The sequence below is a fragment of the Marmota flaviventris genome, chromosome 12 (assembly GCF_047511675.1).
Source record: "Marmota flaviventris isolate mMarFla1 chromosome 12, mMarFla1.hap1, whole genome shotgun sequence".
In the NCBI taxonomy this organism is placed as follows: Eukaryota; Metazoa; Chordata; class Mammalia; order Rodentia; family Sciuridae; genus Marmota; species Marmota flaviventris.
In genome coordinates, this window is record NC_092509.1 from 98,159,949 (window position 1) to 98,172,518 (window position 12,570).

The 12,570-nt window shown below is 39.1% G+C and overlaps 1 protein-coding gene across 5 annotated transcripts in view; it reads left to right on the top strand.

Annotated features, from left to right (window-relative positions):
• The first annotated feature begins 382 nt into the window (after positions 1-382).
• The window catches only part of Abl2 (ABL proto-oncogene 2, non-receptor tyrosine kinase), a 102,061-nt gene continuing 89,873 nt past the window's right edge, over positions 383-12,570 (top strand). For all 5 annotated transcript variants that reach the window (XM_027935019.2, XM_027935021.2, XM_071600272.1 and 2 more), the window contains exon 1: positions 383-772. In XM_027935019.2, the coding sequence (XP_027790820.1) occupies positions 616-772 (157 nt within the window). In that variant the 5' untranslated portion in view covers positions 383-615. The remainder of the gene's footprint in view (positions 773-12,570) is intronic.

The following is a 12,570-nucleotide window of genomic DNA, read 5'->3' on the forward strand; positions in this document are numbered from 1 at the left end:
GAGAAGCTCAGGCTTCTAAAACCCCAGCTGTGTTTGCTACGGAGATGCGCACGTGGTGGGCACTCAGCCCTGCTCTGATTTGACAGGTGGAGGTGGGACAGGGCAGGCCACAGACCATCCAACCCCGAAAGGCTGTAGGTTGTGCAGCTGGACGTGGGTCGGCTAAGGCAGATTCGGACGTGGGAGGCAGAGGGACCCAGAGACCCACAGCTCTCAGCCGCCGCAGACTAGCGGACGAGGTGGGCCCCGGGCGCCCCCAGCGCGGCAGTCTCGGGGGCGGGGTCGGCGGGAGGCCCGCCCTCCGGGTAGCGGCGGTGACTGGGCGGGCGGGGGACGCTCTGTCCCACGCTCGCCCAGTCCTCGGTGGTTTAAAGATGGCGGCGGCGGCGTTGGGGGCGCGGAGCCGCCGGAGGGGGAGGGAGAAGGAGAATCTGTGAGTAGCCGAGAGGTAGCGCGGCGGCTGCCGTGAGGAGTCCCGGCGCGGAGCCGCCGGCGGCCCGGCCCCGGGTCTGGGCTGGGAGGGAGAGGCCGGAGCCGCGCCTGGAGCCCGAGGCCGGAGCCGAAGAGGAATGTGACCAGGGGTCGGCGGGGGCGCGGGAGTACGCAAGAGCAGGGATGGGGCAGCAGGTGGGCCGCGTCGGGGAGGCTCCGGGGCTCCAGCAGCCCCAGCCGCGCGGGATTCGGGGCAGCAGTGCAGCCAGGCCCTCGGGCCGCAGGCGGGACCCGGTGGGGCGCACCACGGAGACCGGCTTCAATATCTTCACCCAGCATGGTGAGTGTGTCCAGGAGCCGGCGTGAGGGCGTGGGGGAGGCCGGGGGTGGGGTCGGGGCGGGGTGGGAGGCGGACAGGCAGCCCTGGGGGGTTCAGGGGTGGAGGGGTGCCTGAGAGAGGGGGCGGAATCCGCTGCCATCTGGGCCAGTCACGGGAGGCGAGTCACACCCCTCCCCCTCCCGTCTCCAGCCTGGCTGGCAGCTCCTGGGGGCGGAGGAGAGCCGTGGGCTTAGGCACCGTGTATGGACTGTCCTCTACCGTGGGACGGGGGCGGTGGAGCTGGAGGACAGTGGATGGTATCCCCGGGGGAGGGAAAGGCAAGGGAGGTAGGAGATGAGTCTAGGAGATGGGAGGGTAAACCGGTTGTCAGCGATGGGAGGCGGAGTTGTGCCCCAAGGGATTGGGGAATAGGACTGAATCTCAGGAGATCGTGGCATATAAGGTTATGTGTAGAAATCAGGCAATGAGCAGCGTCAGAGTGGTGAACAGTGCCCTGACATATCCTTCTGTAGGAAAAGTAAGGGAAGCATCTCATCATTTTTGACATTTTTGTTTTGCTTTTCAAACTAGAAATGAAGGGCTTTTCCAGACCATACACATGTTCTGCGCCTTCGAGTAGGACACATGATTCTGATATGGTTGGCAGGGGCTGTGAGTTCGTGGGCATGGTTTGGGTTTTGTAGCTGTGAACAAGAGTTTGTGTGTCTGTATGTGTGTGTATGCATGTACATACATACATGCATATATTCTCTATGTAATCTGGGACCTATTTTGCCTTATTTCTGTATTTTTAGAAGAGTGTCTCCAAACACTTATGTCATACAGTCTTAGCAAAAATTGGAGCATGCTCTCTAATAATTTGTGTTTTCATTATATATTATATAACTTATAAACATTTAGAGGAATGTAGAATGAGATGGCTAGTTGCAGTGGTGCATGCCTTTAATCCCAGTGACTGAGGAGACTTTAAGTAGAAGGATCACAAGTGCGAGGCTAGCCTCTAATTTATTGAGGCTCTCAGCAACCTAGCAAGAACCTGTCTCAAAATAAAAAAGGATTGGTGATGTAGCTCAGTGCTAAAGTGTTCTTGGGTTCAAACCCCAGTGCCAAAAAAGAAAAAAAATAAGTATAGACCTGGGGGTGCAGCTCAGTGGTAGAGCGCATGCTTAACATGTGAGAGGCCCTGGGTTCAAATCCCAGCACCTCTACTATGAATAACAAGAGAACAAAAGAGTTTTAAGGCCAGGTGTGGTGGTGCATGCCTGTAATCCCAGCTACTCTGGAGGCTGAGGCAGGAAGGTTGCGTGTTCAAAGCCAGCCTGGGCAACTTAAGTGAGATCCTGTCTTAAATAAAGGTACAAAAAAGGACTGAGAATGTAGCTCAGTAGTAGACGCTTGACTGGCATGCATGAAGTTCACGCCTTAGTACTGCAAAAAAACAGAGAAAAAGTCCCCCCCCCCCCCCCAAAAGGATTCAGTGGATCCTTTTGCATGTTTTCAACAATACTTTTGAGACCACTTTTCTAGAGGATGGAAGAGTAGTGGAGGGGAGAAAACAAAATTGACCTTTATGGGTAGGTACCCCAAAACGTAAGGGGGGGCTGGAGATATAGATATGACTTCTATAGAAAGGACTGATAATTGAAATTGGGTGAGAAGAAGCAAACTGGAGTTTCAGTGAGGATGCATAGAGAAAATAAAGACTAAAGGAGGCAGGGTGTTCTATACTACACAGGTTAGGGAAGAAGAAAAAAAGTGTGAACTATTCATTAGAAATGAAATTTTGGAGGATGTAATGATGGGTGGTACCATGCAAAGAGAGATGAGTCTGAGAATCTATGGCTACCAGGTGAGTTGTGCCAGAAAGTTCTGTAGTCAGAAGTATTTAAACTTCTAAATAAATATCTGTTGTTTCTTTTTTTGTACTGGAGATTGAACCCAGGGGCACTTTATCCCCAACCCTTTCTCTATTTTTATTTTGGGGACAGGGTCTTACCAGGTTGCTGAGGCTGGCCCCAAACTTGTGATTCTCCTGCCTCAGCCTCCTAAGTCGCTGAATTACAGGAGAGCACCACCATGCCCAGCCTAAACTGCTGTTTTGTAATGGAGGAGTTATAGGTGGTTTGGTGCATCCAAGTTTTACATGTCTAATATTAAAGATGTGCTCCAGCATCCCTTCATAAAATATCTGAATATTTTATGTGGGTGCTAGATGAGTTAGTCTTTATTGAAGTCACTTCCTAAAACACAAGAAAAAAATGAACTAATAGTTTTTAGGGAAAAAGTCATCCTCTGCTTCATTATAGAAAGTGTTACTATGCATTAAACTTGACCCAGTGGGCAACAGTGATCTTGTTCCTCTGGTGTCTTATTCAGGACCTAAGATTTTCAGAAAAGGAGGAAGTCGCGAAGAATAGAATACAAAGAGATTTTGAAGGATGGACAGGATTTGGATCTGTGGAGCAGGAAAAAGAGGGCAGGCTGGGCAGGAGAAACATCTTGAACAGGAACAATGGGAATGGACCTAATTTGTTGATGGGATAGTGAGGAGAAACATCTGTCAGGAGTGAATAACCTATGAGTTGGTGGAAACAAAATCAGAGAACAAAAATTGAAAGTGTCAAGTTCAGATCTTGTCTCTACCTGGCTGGATGACTTAGTCACCATCATTGAATTTCTTTATCTGATAGATACCTTTTGCATTTACAATTTTATGATTCTAATTGAGAAGTAGTAGGAAGAAAACTTTGAATAGCTCAGTTGGACTGGGTTATGGGAAATCTGGAGGAGAAGTTTTTATCAGTTTTACTGATTGGCTAGTTTATAAGAGCTATCAATAAACCCAAGTATGAAATGCTGAAATGCTAGAATGTGCAAGCATACTTTGACCTTGTTGAAGGCAGTGGATTTGGAAGCAGTGGATACAGGAGGTGTAGTTTAGGGGACAATTCATTCATTTATCTATTTACTGGGCTCTGGGGATGATGTTGTAAACCATAACAGAATCCTTACCTTCATGATTTTTTAAAAAAATATTTAGTTGTTGATGGACCTTTATTTTATTTATATGCGGTGCTGAGAATTGAGCTGGTGCCTAGCACATGCTAGGCAAGCACTCCGCCACTGAGCTACAGTTCAAGCCCTCATGATTTGATCTAGAGGAAGAAAGAAGAGAGACTGTTTCAGAGTTTTTGTTAAAGGCATAACTCTGGAGCCATTCTGCCTGGACTTAAAACCTGACTCAGTTGTGTGGCCTTGGGCAAATTATTTAACTGACTGAAATGTAGAAGCACCTTAGCATTTACATTTTAAGTCTTTATTTTCTCTCCACTTTAAGTAACTTTGATTATTTGAGGGCTTTCAGAAAGCAACAAAAAGGTAGGGGAATTTTGAGAATTTGAAATCACTTTAGATCTGCCTGAAGATAATTGATATCATCTGAAGACAATTGTTACAGGGGTTGGGTGGCCGAGAATAAGTAGTTCATGGTTCTCATGGGTGGTTTTTTTCCATTTTTGAGAGTTGAACCAGGAACTGGCCATCATAATTGTGAAGTTGATAGAAACCTCATTCTAAGCTGACATTGATTTGCTAGTTAAATTTAATGACTTTTTTTGCAGATAAAAATTTATGATGTATACTATAACCCTCATTTGATATCCCCGGAGACCTTTTGTTTTGTTTTGTTTTGTTTGCCCCCTTATTATTTTTATCTCAGGTTGTAAAGTTTCTTTTTTTTTTTTTTTTTTTGTTTCTTTTTTATTTTATTTTATTTATTTATTTATTTTTTTATTGGTTGTTCAAAACATTACAAAGCTCTTGACATCATATTTCATACATTTGATTCAAGTGGGTTATGAACTCCCATTTTTACCCCGTATACAGATTGCAGAATCACATCGGTTACACATCCATATTTTTACATATTGCCATACTAGTGACTGTTGTATTCTGCTATCTTTCCTATCCTCTACTATCCCCCCTCCCCTCCCCTCCCATCTTCTCTCTCTACCCCATCTACTGTAATTCATTTCTCTCCCTTGATTTTTTTTTTTCCCTTTGTAAAGTTTCTTATTAGAAGCTTGTGGTAGTAGGACTTTTGTATTCTTGAAGTTGTCAAATTGGACATTTTATCAATGTGGTACTCCATGTGTAGAGATTTCAAAATGCTCAAGAGCCTCACCAATCTCATTGGATTTTTTTCCCTAGAATAGGAAATTTGACAGTGCCACTTTAGCATGGAGAGCTTGTTAAAACATAGATTGTTAGGTCCCACCCTCAGGAGTTTTGATTTGGGTCTAAGGAGGGTCTTGAGAATTTGCTTTTTTCCTTCCCTTCCTTGCTTCCTTCCTATTGAACCCAGAGGTGCTCTGCTACTGAGTTGCATTCCCAACCCTTTTTATTTTTGAGACAGGGTCTTGCTTAGTTGCTGAGACTGGCCTTGAACTTGAGATCCTCCTGACTTAGCCTCCCAAATAGTTGGGATTATAGGTGTGTGTCACGTGCCTGGGGTGCCTGGCGAGAATGCTTATTTTTGACAGAATTTCCCGGTGTTGCTAGGGCAGCTGTCTGGGACCATACTTTGAAAGCTGTTGGTAATGGGAGATGAAAAAGAGTAATGGATCAAAGGTGACTTAGATATTGTCAGAAAACATAATGTACTGATTCTCTACTAAAAGCTAGTGCAAAATTCCATTTGTTCCAAGTCTAGTGTCTGCATGTAAGTGACCACTCTCTTTTACCACCATTTGTGGTTTATCTCTAAAAGTTCATATGTTGAGAGATATACTTTTGAAAGACTCTGGAGTCATCGAGAAAAGGAAAGGTAGGGAACATAAGGTTCTGCTGGCAGACTTGTGCTACAGTACTATGGGCTTCATTTAGTTCTTGGGAGAATGAAGTGATGAAATAATTGCCATTTATTACCTGGCATGTTCTAAGTATTTTATATCCAATTTTTAACTCAAACCTCATAAAACCCTATTTGCCCAAATTGAAAAAGTTTGGGTACCAAAGAAATTGGGATATCTATTTGTGATTCTATGGTTTTGGTATATAATGGTACTTGTTACTTTTGTAGTTTATATGTATTTGTGTATGTGTGCACATATATACATGTATATACAAAGATTTTTACCTCATCACTCTTGAGACCAGTGATGGTCAAGGGTTAAAACTGTATAGTCTGTGACTATGAATTGAGACATATATATGTGCTATTGTACTGAAGAGAGCAGTACACACTATAGCTATTTGGGAGTTCATGGTAACATTTACCTACTATCTTAATTTCTAGGTTTGGGGTTACTAATATTATTGAAGACTTACATAAACCCCTCCCCCATAAATAGGTTAAAACTTATTTTATCCTTTTGGTTTTTTAAAGAAAGTTATCAAGAAGACTTATAGGGACTGAGAGTATATCTCAGAGACAGTATGCTTAGTGTGCATGATGCCTTGGGTTTTATCCACACAAAGATTTGCAGATGTCAGTGGTAGTATATTGGGCTACTATAGGAAAATGGATATACTTAGCCATTTTCCTTTTCTTTTTCTTGTGCTGGGGATTGAACCCAGGACCTTGTGTATACTAGGCAACCACTCTACCAACTGAGCTATATCCTCAGCCCTAAGCTATGTTTCTTTATGAATGTAGAAAAGAGTATACAATATTAGTTACCTGTGCTCTCTAATTTCATCAGTATACCATGCTGGTAGAAAGTTTTTAAAATAAATAATAACTAGTAATATTGTGTGCTTACAGGTATTGATTGCATAAATATATTTGTGTGAATAGCTTTTGGATTCTGAGATACTGGGTTGTAAGGATTGATTTCTTTGTCCTGTATCCTTCACATAGTACCTGCTACATAGTAAGTACTCTTGAGTAATTTTGGAACAGTTTTTTTTTTTTCCTAATTTAACATTTATATATCTTTTATATATTTCTATAATAGTGTCAGTGAAAAACATTTTAAATAACAGTATGTCTAGTTAGTAAAATTTTACATAAAAACTCACTAGTTTCCTTTTTTTCTCCTCTTGATATCAGAATATTTAGATGTAGGAGCTTCTGAGGAATTTGTGGGGAGGGGTATTATTGTACAGAATGTTAATATTAAAAATGAAGCACTCTAATAAACGTATTGGAATCAATATTAACCACTTGAAGTGATTTTTTTAAATAGTTTTATTTTATTTATTTATTTTTATGTGGTGCTGAGGATGGAACCCAGGACCTCCCACATGGCTAGGCGAGTATTCTGCCACTGAGCCACAACTCCATCCCCTTAAAGTGATATATTCAGTTTGTTATTATAATACATGATTTCTAATGATCTTTTTATTTTTAGGTGGTGGGAGAATTAAAAATTTTTTTTAGCTTAAAACTCCTAAACATTTTCTTTATTTCGTGTTCATTTCTTCTGTACTAATTGTTCATGTTAACATCTCTGAGAGAATTTTTAGGTTTAATTTAGACAGAACTGCTGTCCAGAAGAATGTTGCTGCTCAGAGAGATTTTGATGAACATCCTTATTTAAAAATCTAAAAAGTTTTGTGTGTCCCTGTGTGTGAAAATGTGATATTTTGTATAGTATCTCTTGGTTTCTGATCACTGTGTTTTTTTTATTTGTGTGCATAATTTCAATATGTGGTCATTATTATTAATAATAAAATTTCCTGAATATTGTTTTTGACTGGTCTTTCACTCAAGTAAATGCATGATAAGTACACATTAAACATAATAGTATACCCAGTTTAAACTTGATTGCTTCAAGAACTGAGAACAACTTTGGGCATTTCTCCACTTTGCTTTGTGCTGTAAATTTGCTGAGGCTGTGTGATGGTACTCCAGGCTCCTCCATAGTGAACTCTGCCAGCCTTGGCTGTTGATCAGTGGGCCCAGTCATTTGTATTCCTGGGTTTGCTGTCCAAGGAGAAGGGTTTAAAAACCTTTTACTTGATGTGGACAAGGTCAAAGAAAATGTTCTGTAACTTAATAGATATGTGGTATGTGCCCATACAATTTTGTTAACATATTCCTCTTTATATGCTAACTCCAGCAAATTAAAGTAGCAATATTGAGATATGATTGAAGATTGCCACTTAGCATTCTGTGGTTCCAGGTAATTACTAAGGAAACATTTTCTTAAAGCTAACAGTACTAACAAGCACAGTTTGTATCACCCATCTGTTCCTCACTGAAAAGCAAGGTTGATACTGAAGGTTTTTGTTTCATAGCTTTCTTGGATTAATTTTGAAATTTGCATGTCTGACTGCATTATAATTTACAAAGATCTCAATGTGAAAAACAATTCTTGGAGCATTTGCCTAGCACATGTGAAGTACTGGGTTTGATCCTCAGCACCACATAAAAACAAATAAATAAAGGTTAAATTCTTAAAATAGAAAAAAAATTAATTCTTAACAATGCAGAGGCACATAAAGTCGCCATGGAAGTCCCCTTTGATATCACTGCTCCCCATACATATTCTTTTATTAAAGGAAACTACTGTTCATGGTTTGAGTGTTTTTCAGAATCGTGTGTGTGTGTGTGTGTGTGTGTGTGTGTGTATAAAATGAGTATGTTTCTCTTGAAGTTTTATAAATACAGCCATACGAATTTTCTCCCTGAATTCGGTTTTGTATTTGACATGTTTGGAAGACCTTTCTATATCACTATGTATAGATTTCTCATTATTTTTGATACCCTTATAATTATTTATGTTCTGACTATATTTAGTTACTTCCTTATAAGATTTAATTTTCAAAAAAATCTTTCTTCTGGCCTTTTTTCCTCCTCATCCACCCTCCTCCTCTACTTCCTCTTCCTTCTCCTCCTCTTCCTGTGCTAGGGATTGAATCCAGGGCCTCACAAATGCTGAGCAAGCAGTGTACTACTGAGCTACACCCCTAACCCTGGTATTTTTTTTCCCTTTTATCTCTAATTTGAATCTGTTTGAAATTTATGTATGTTTGAGGTTGGAACCAACTTGATTTTTTTTTTCTCCTGCACTAATACTAATGAGTGAGTAGTCCATCAAGTCTCCACTGACTAAGAGCCTATTTACCTACATTAAATTCTCATATGAACATATGAGAATAGATTACAGGCCTTGTAAAAGTTGTATCATTCCATTGATCTGTCTCTTGCATATTGTTCGCATGCTTGTCTTATTTATTTATTTTGATTCTGAGCCCAAGAGCACTTTAGCACTGAGCTACATCCCTAGTATTTTTTTTTTTGAGACAGGGTCTCTCTAAAATGCTAAGGCTGGCCTTGAACTTTTTACCTCCTGTCTCAGCCTCTAGAGTTGCTAGAATTATAGGCATACACCATCACACCTGGCCTGTTTTAGTTATTATAAGCCTACATAGTTTATGTGTTTATCTGACTAGCTCCTGAGTCATTGTGTTCTTTTGAAAAATTTGGATGTTGCTGCATCTCATATCTTACAAAAAATCTTTAGAATTAGGTTATAAAGTTTGGAAATCTTGATGGGATTTTGATAGTGATCATAATCATAGGTTATTTAGGGGATGAATTGACATGGTTGCATTATTGTGTTCTTATGTCAAAGGACATTATCTCCTTTGCCAGTCCAGGCAATTCTTTGTCCTTCAGTTAAAGATTTTTAATACTCTTCATATTGTTTTTGAACCTTTCTTGTTAGGGTTTTTTGTGGGTGTTTTATAATTTTTGTTGTTATTGTAAGTTAATCTTTCTGTGTTAACATTTCTTAATGGCTTATTTGCTTATTACTAGTATGGGAGGCTAGTTTATACACACACACACACACATATGTTGTCTTACTGTGCTTATGTTGTGTTTAACAATTTTTCACTTAATTTTCTTTCTAGACAGGCAATCATTATTGTCTGCCATACTATCTTTCTATCAGTTTTTTCTCCCTATGTCTCTTTTTTATTTTTTGCAATATAGGGAATGAAATTTGGGGCCTTCAGCATGTAGGCTACTGTTCTACCACCGAACTACCTCTCTAGATGCCATCAACATTTTTATTTTCTTTTTTACTTGCTTATTTTTATTTTTTAGTACTGGGGATTGAACCCAGAGTCAGTTTACCACTGAGCCACATCACCAGCTCTTTTTTTGTTTTTTATTTTGAGACAGAGCTTCATTAAGTTGGGTAGGGCCTTGCTAAATTGCTGAGGCTGGCCTCAATGCTATCCTCCTGCCTCAGCTTCCCAAGCCACTAGGATTATGGGTGTGCACCACCATGCCTGGCAGAGTCTATATATTTTTATAGCTCAGCTGGTAGCCCATTAACTAACTTTTTTTTTTTAATATTTTTTAGTTGTCAGTGGACCTTTATTTTATTTATCCATATGTGGTGCTGAGAATTGAACCTAGTGCCTCACACATTGGTAGGCAGGCACTCTACCACTGAGCCACAACCCCAACCCCCTATTAACTAACTCTTAAGACCAGATTCAGTGTGGAATGATTAATATTGTGAAACTGGTATTTAACTTTAGGGAGGTCTCAAGAAAGAATATTTTCTTTTATAAAAATGTTTATCAGAAGTTAATTTTCTGATTATGTGTAAACTCTATAAAATCTGTTTTAGTATGTGAAGAAAATGTATTTTTTTAACTTTATTGTATTTATGTGGTGCTGAGGAAATGAACTCAGTGCCTCACGCATGCAAGGCAAGTGCTCTACCACTGAGCCGCACCTCCAGCACCAAGAAATTATATTTTTAAAAGGAAATATTTCAAACATAAGAAAAGCATAGCATATAGCATATATAATTTTTTAACCATTCAGGTTTAAAAAATGTTAATATTTTGTAGCTTTTTTAGAATAAGAACATATTAGAGAAATTCGAGCACCTTTGCTGCTTAAACCCATTCTTCTCTCTTCCTACCCTAAGGTTAACGCTTCCCTGATATTGTTTATCCTTCTCTTCCATACAGTTAAATTTGTTTCATACATAAATATTTATGATGTGTGTCACAGTATATAAATATTGTTTATTTGAAAGGTTTATACGAATTCTATACCATACTATGTTCTTCCAATTTTTTTTTTACTATTACATGGCATTTATGGTATATAAATATGTAGAAATTCATATTGATGTAGGATTTCACTGTTTATTTAGAATTTTTCATACTGAGAGATTGTTTCCAATTTTGCATAGAATAGGTGCTTGAAGTTCTATTCTGACTGGAAAACTTTTTTTTAGTTATTTTTATTAGCCATGTAGACATTTTTTATGCATATAGGCAATTTAAAAAGTCAATATAACAAGGTTTGAAGTGAAAAACCAAACAAAACAGCAGCACCTGTCCATTTCCCTTCATATTGGCATTGTCTGGTATAGCAGCAACTAGCCACTATGGCTATTGAGCACTTTAAATGTCTCTTCTCCTAATTAATAAGTAGTATAAGTATTGAAGCCAAGCATAGTATTGCATGCCTGTACTCCTAGGTACTGGGAGACTGAAGTAGGAGGATCACAACTTCCAAGTCAGTCTGAGCAATCCTGTCTCAAAACACATACACACAATTTCAAAAACAGTATGAAGAAAATGAATGTAAAGTGCTGCATTAATTTTTAAAAGTGATTACATGTTATGGTTTGGATATATCAGAATAAATAAGGTATATATATATATATATATATGTGTATAGTTTTTTCTTTTTTTTTTTTGGTGCTAGAGATTGAACCCAAGGCTGTATGAATGCTAAGCATGTGTTCTACCACTAAGCTATACCTTCAGGGGCTGGAGATGTGGCTCAAGCGGTAGTGCACTCGCCTGGCATGCGTGTGGCCCGGGTTCAATCCTCAGCACCACATACAAACAAAGAAGTTGTGTCCGCCGAAAACTGAAAAATAAACATTAAAAAATTCTCTCTCTCTCTCTCTTTAAAAAAAAAAAAAGCTATACCTTCAGCTCCCATTTAAAGTGTTATTAAAATTAATCTTATGAATTAAAAATTTAATACAGTTACTAGAAAATGTAAAGTGACATGTGACTTGATTATGTTTCTGTTGAACAATGGTGCTTTAGATAATAAAAACTGTGAGAGCAGGAAGTTGGTCTTGTAGTTCCAGTACTTTTTTTTTTTTCAGCACTGGGGATTGAACCTTGGGACACTCTACCACTGAGCTACATCCCTAGCCCTTTTATTTCATTTTCATTTGGAGTAAGAATCTCACTAAGTTGCTGAGACTGGCCTCAAACTTGTAATCCTCTTTTCTCAACTTCCCTTGTTGCTGGAATTAGGCATGTACCATCTTCCTGAACTTTTAACATTGCTGTGTATGCAGTAGACAATAAATATTTAAATGAATTGATATATTTAGCAAATAGGGAGAGGGCATTTTTCTTTGTTGTGTGCTCAGGGATATTATACCTGGCATGTTACAGTGCATGCTTTGAACTGACCTGAGATTTTCTTGTCATTGATTTGTAAAAAATTATTTTAAATTTGCCTTTATTCCACAGTGCATGTACTTCCTTTGATTACCTTGTTTTTAGCCTAGATGTACTTTTAAGAGTTTAAATGAAACTTTATGAAATCCTGTCTTTATTTTGTTCTATAATTAACCCTGCTATTTGGGAAAACTTTAATGCTTTTATAAGTTCTTGGACATAATTGTTTCAAGTTTTCCGTTTCTTGAAATTATTAACTGTCTTCATTAATCTTGGCCATGGTCTTGGTCGTCAAGGTGGCTTCAGCGTTGAGCTAATATTCTGTCAAGCTGTTTCCTCAAGTCTGAGCTTGTGTTTATCTTTTTATATTTAATATTATTTCTTCTTTC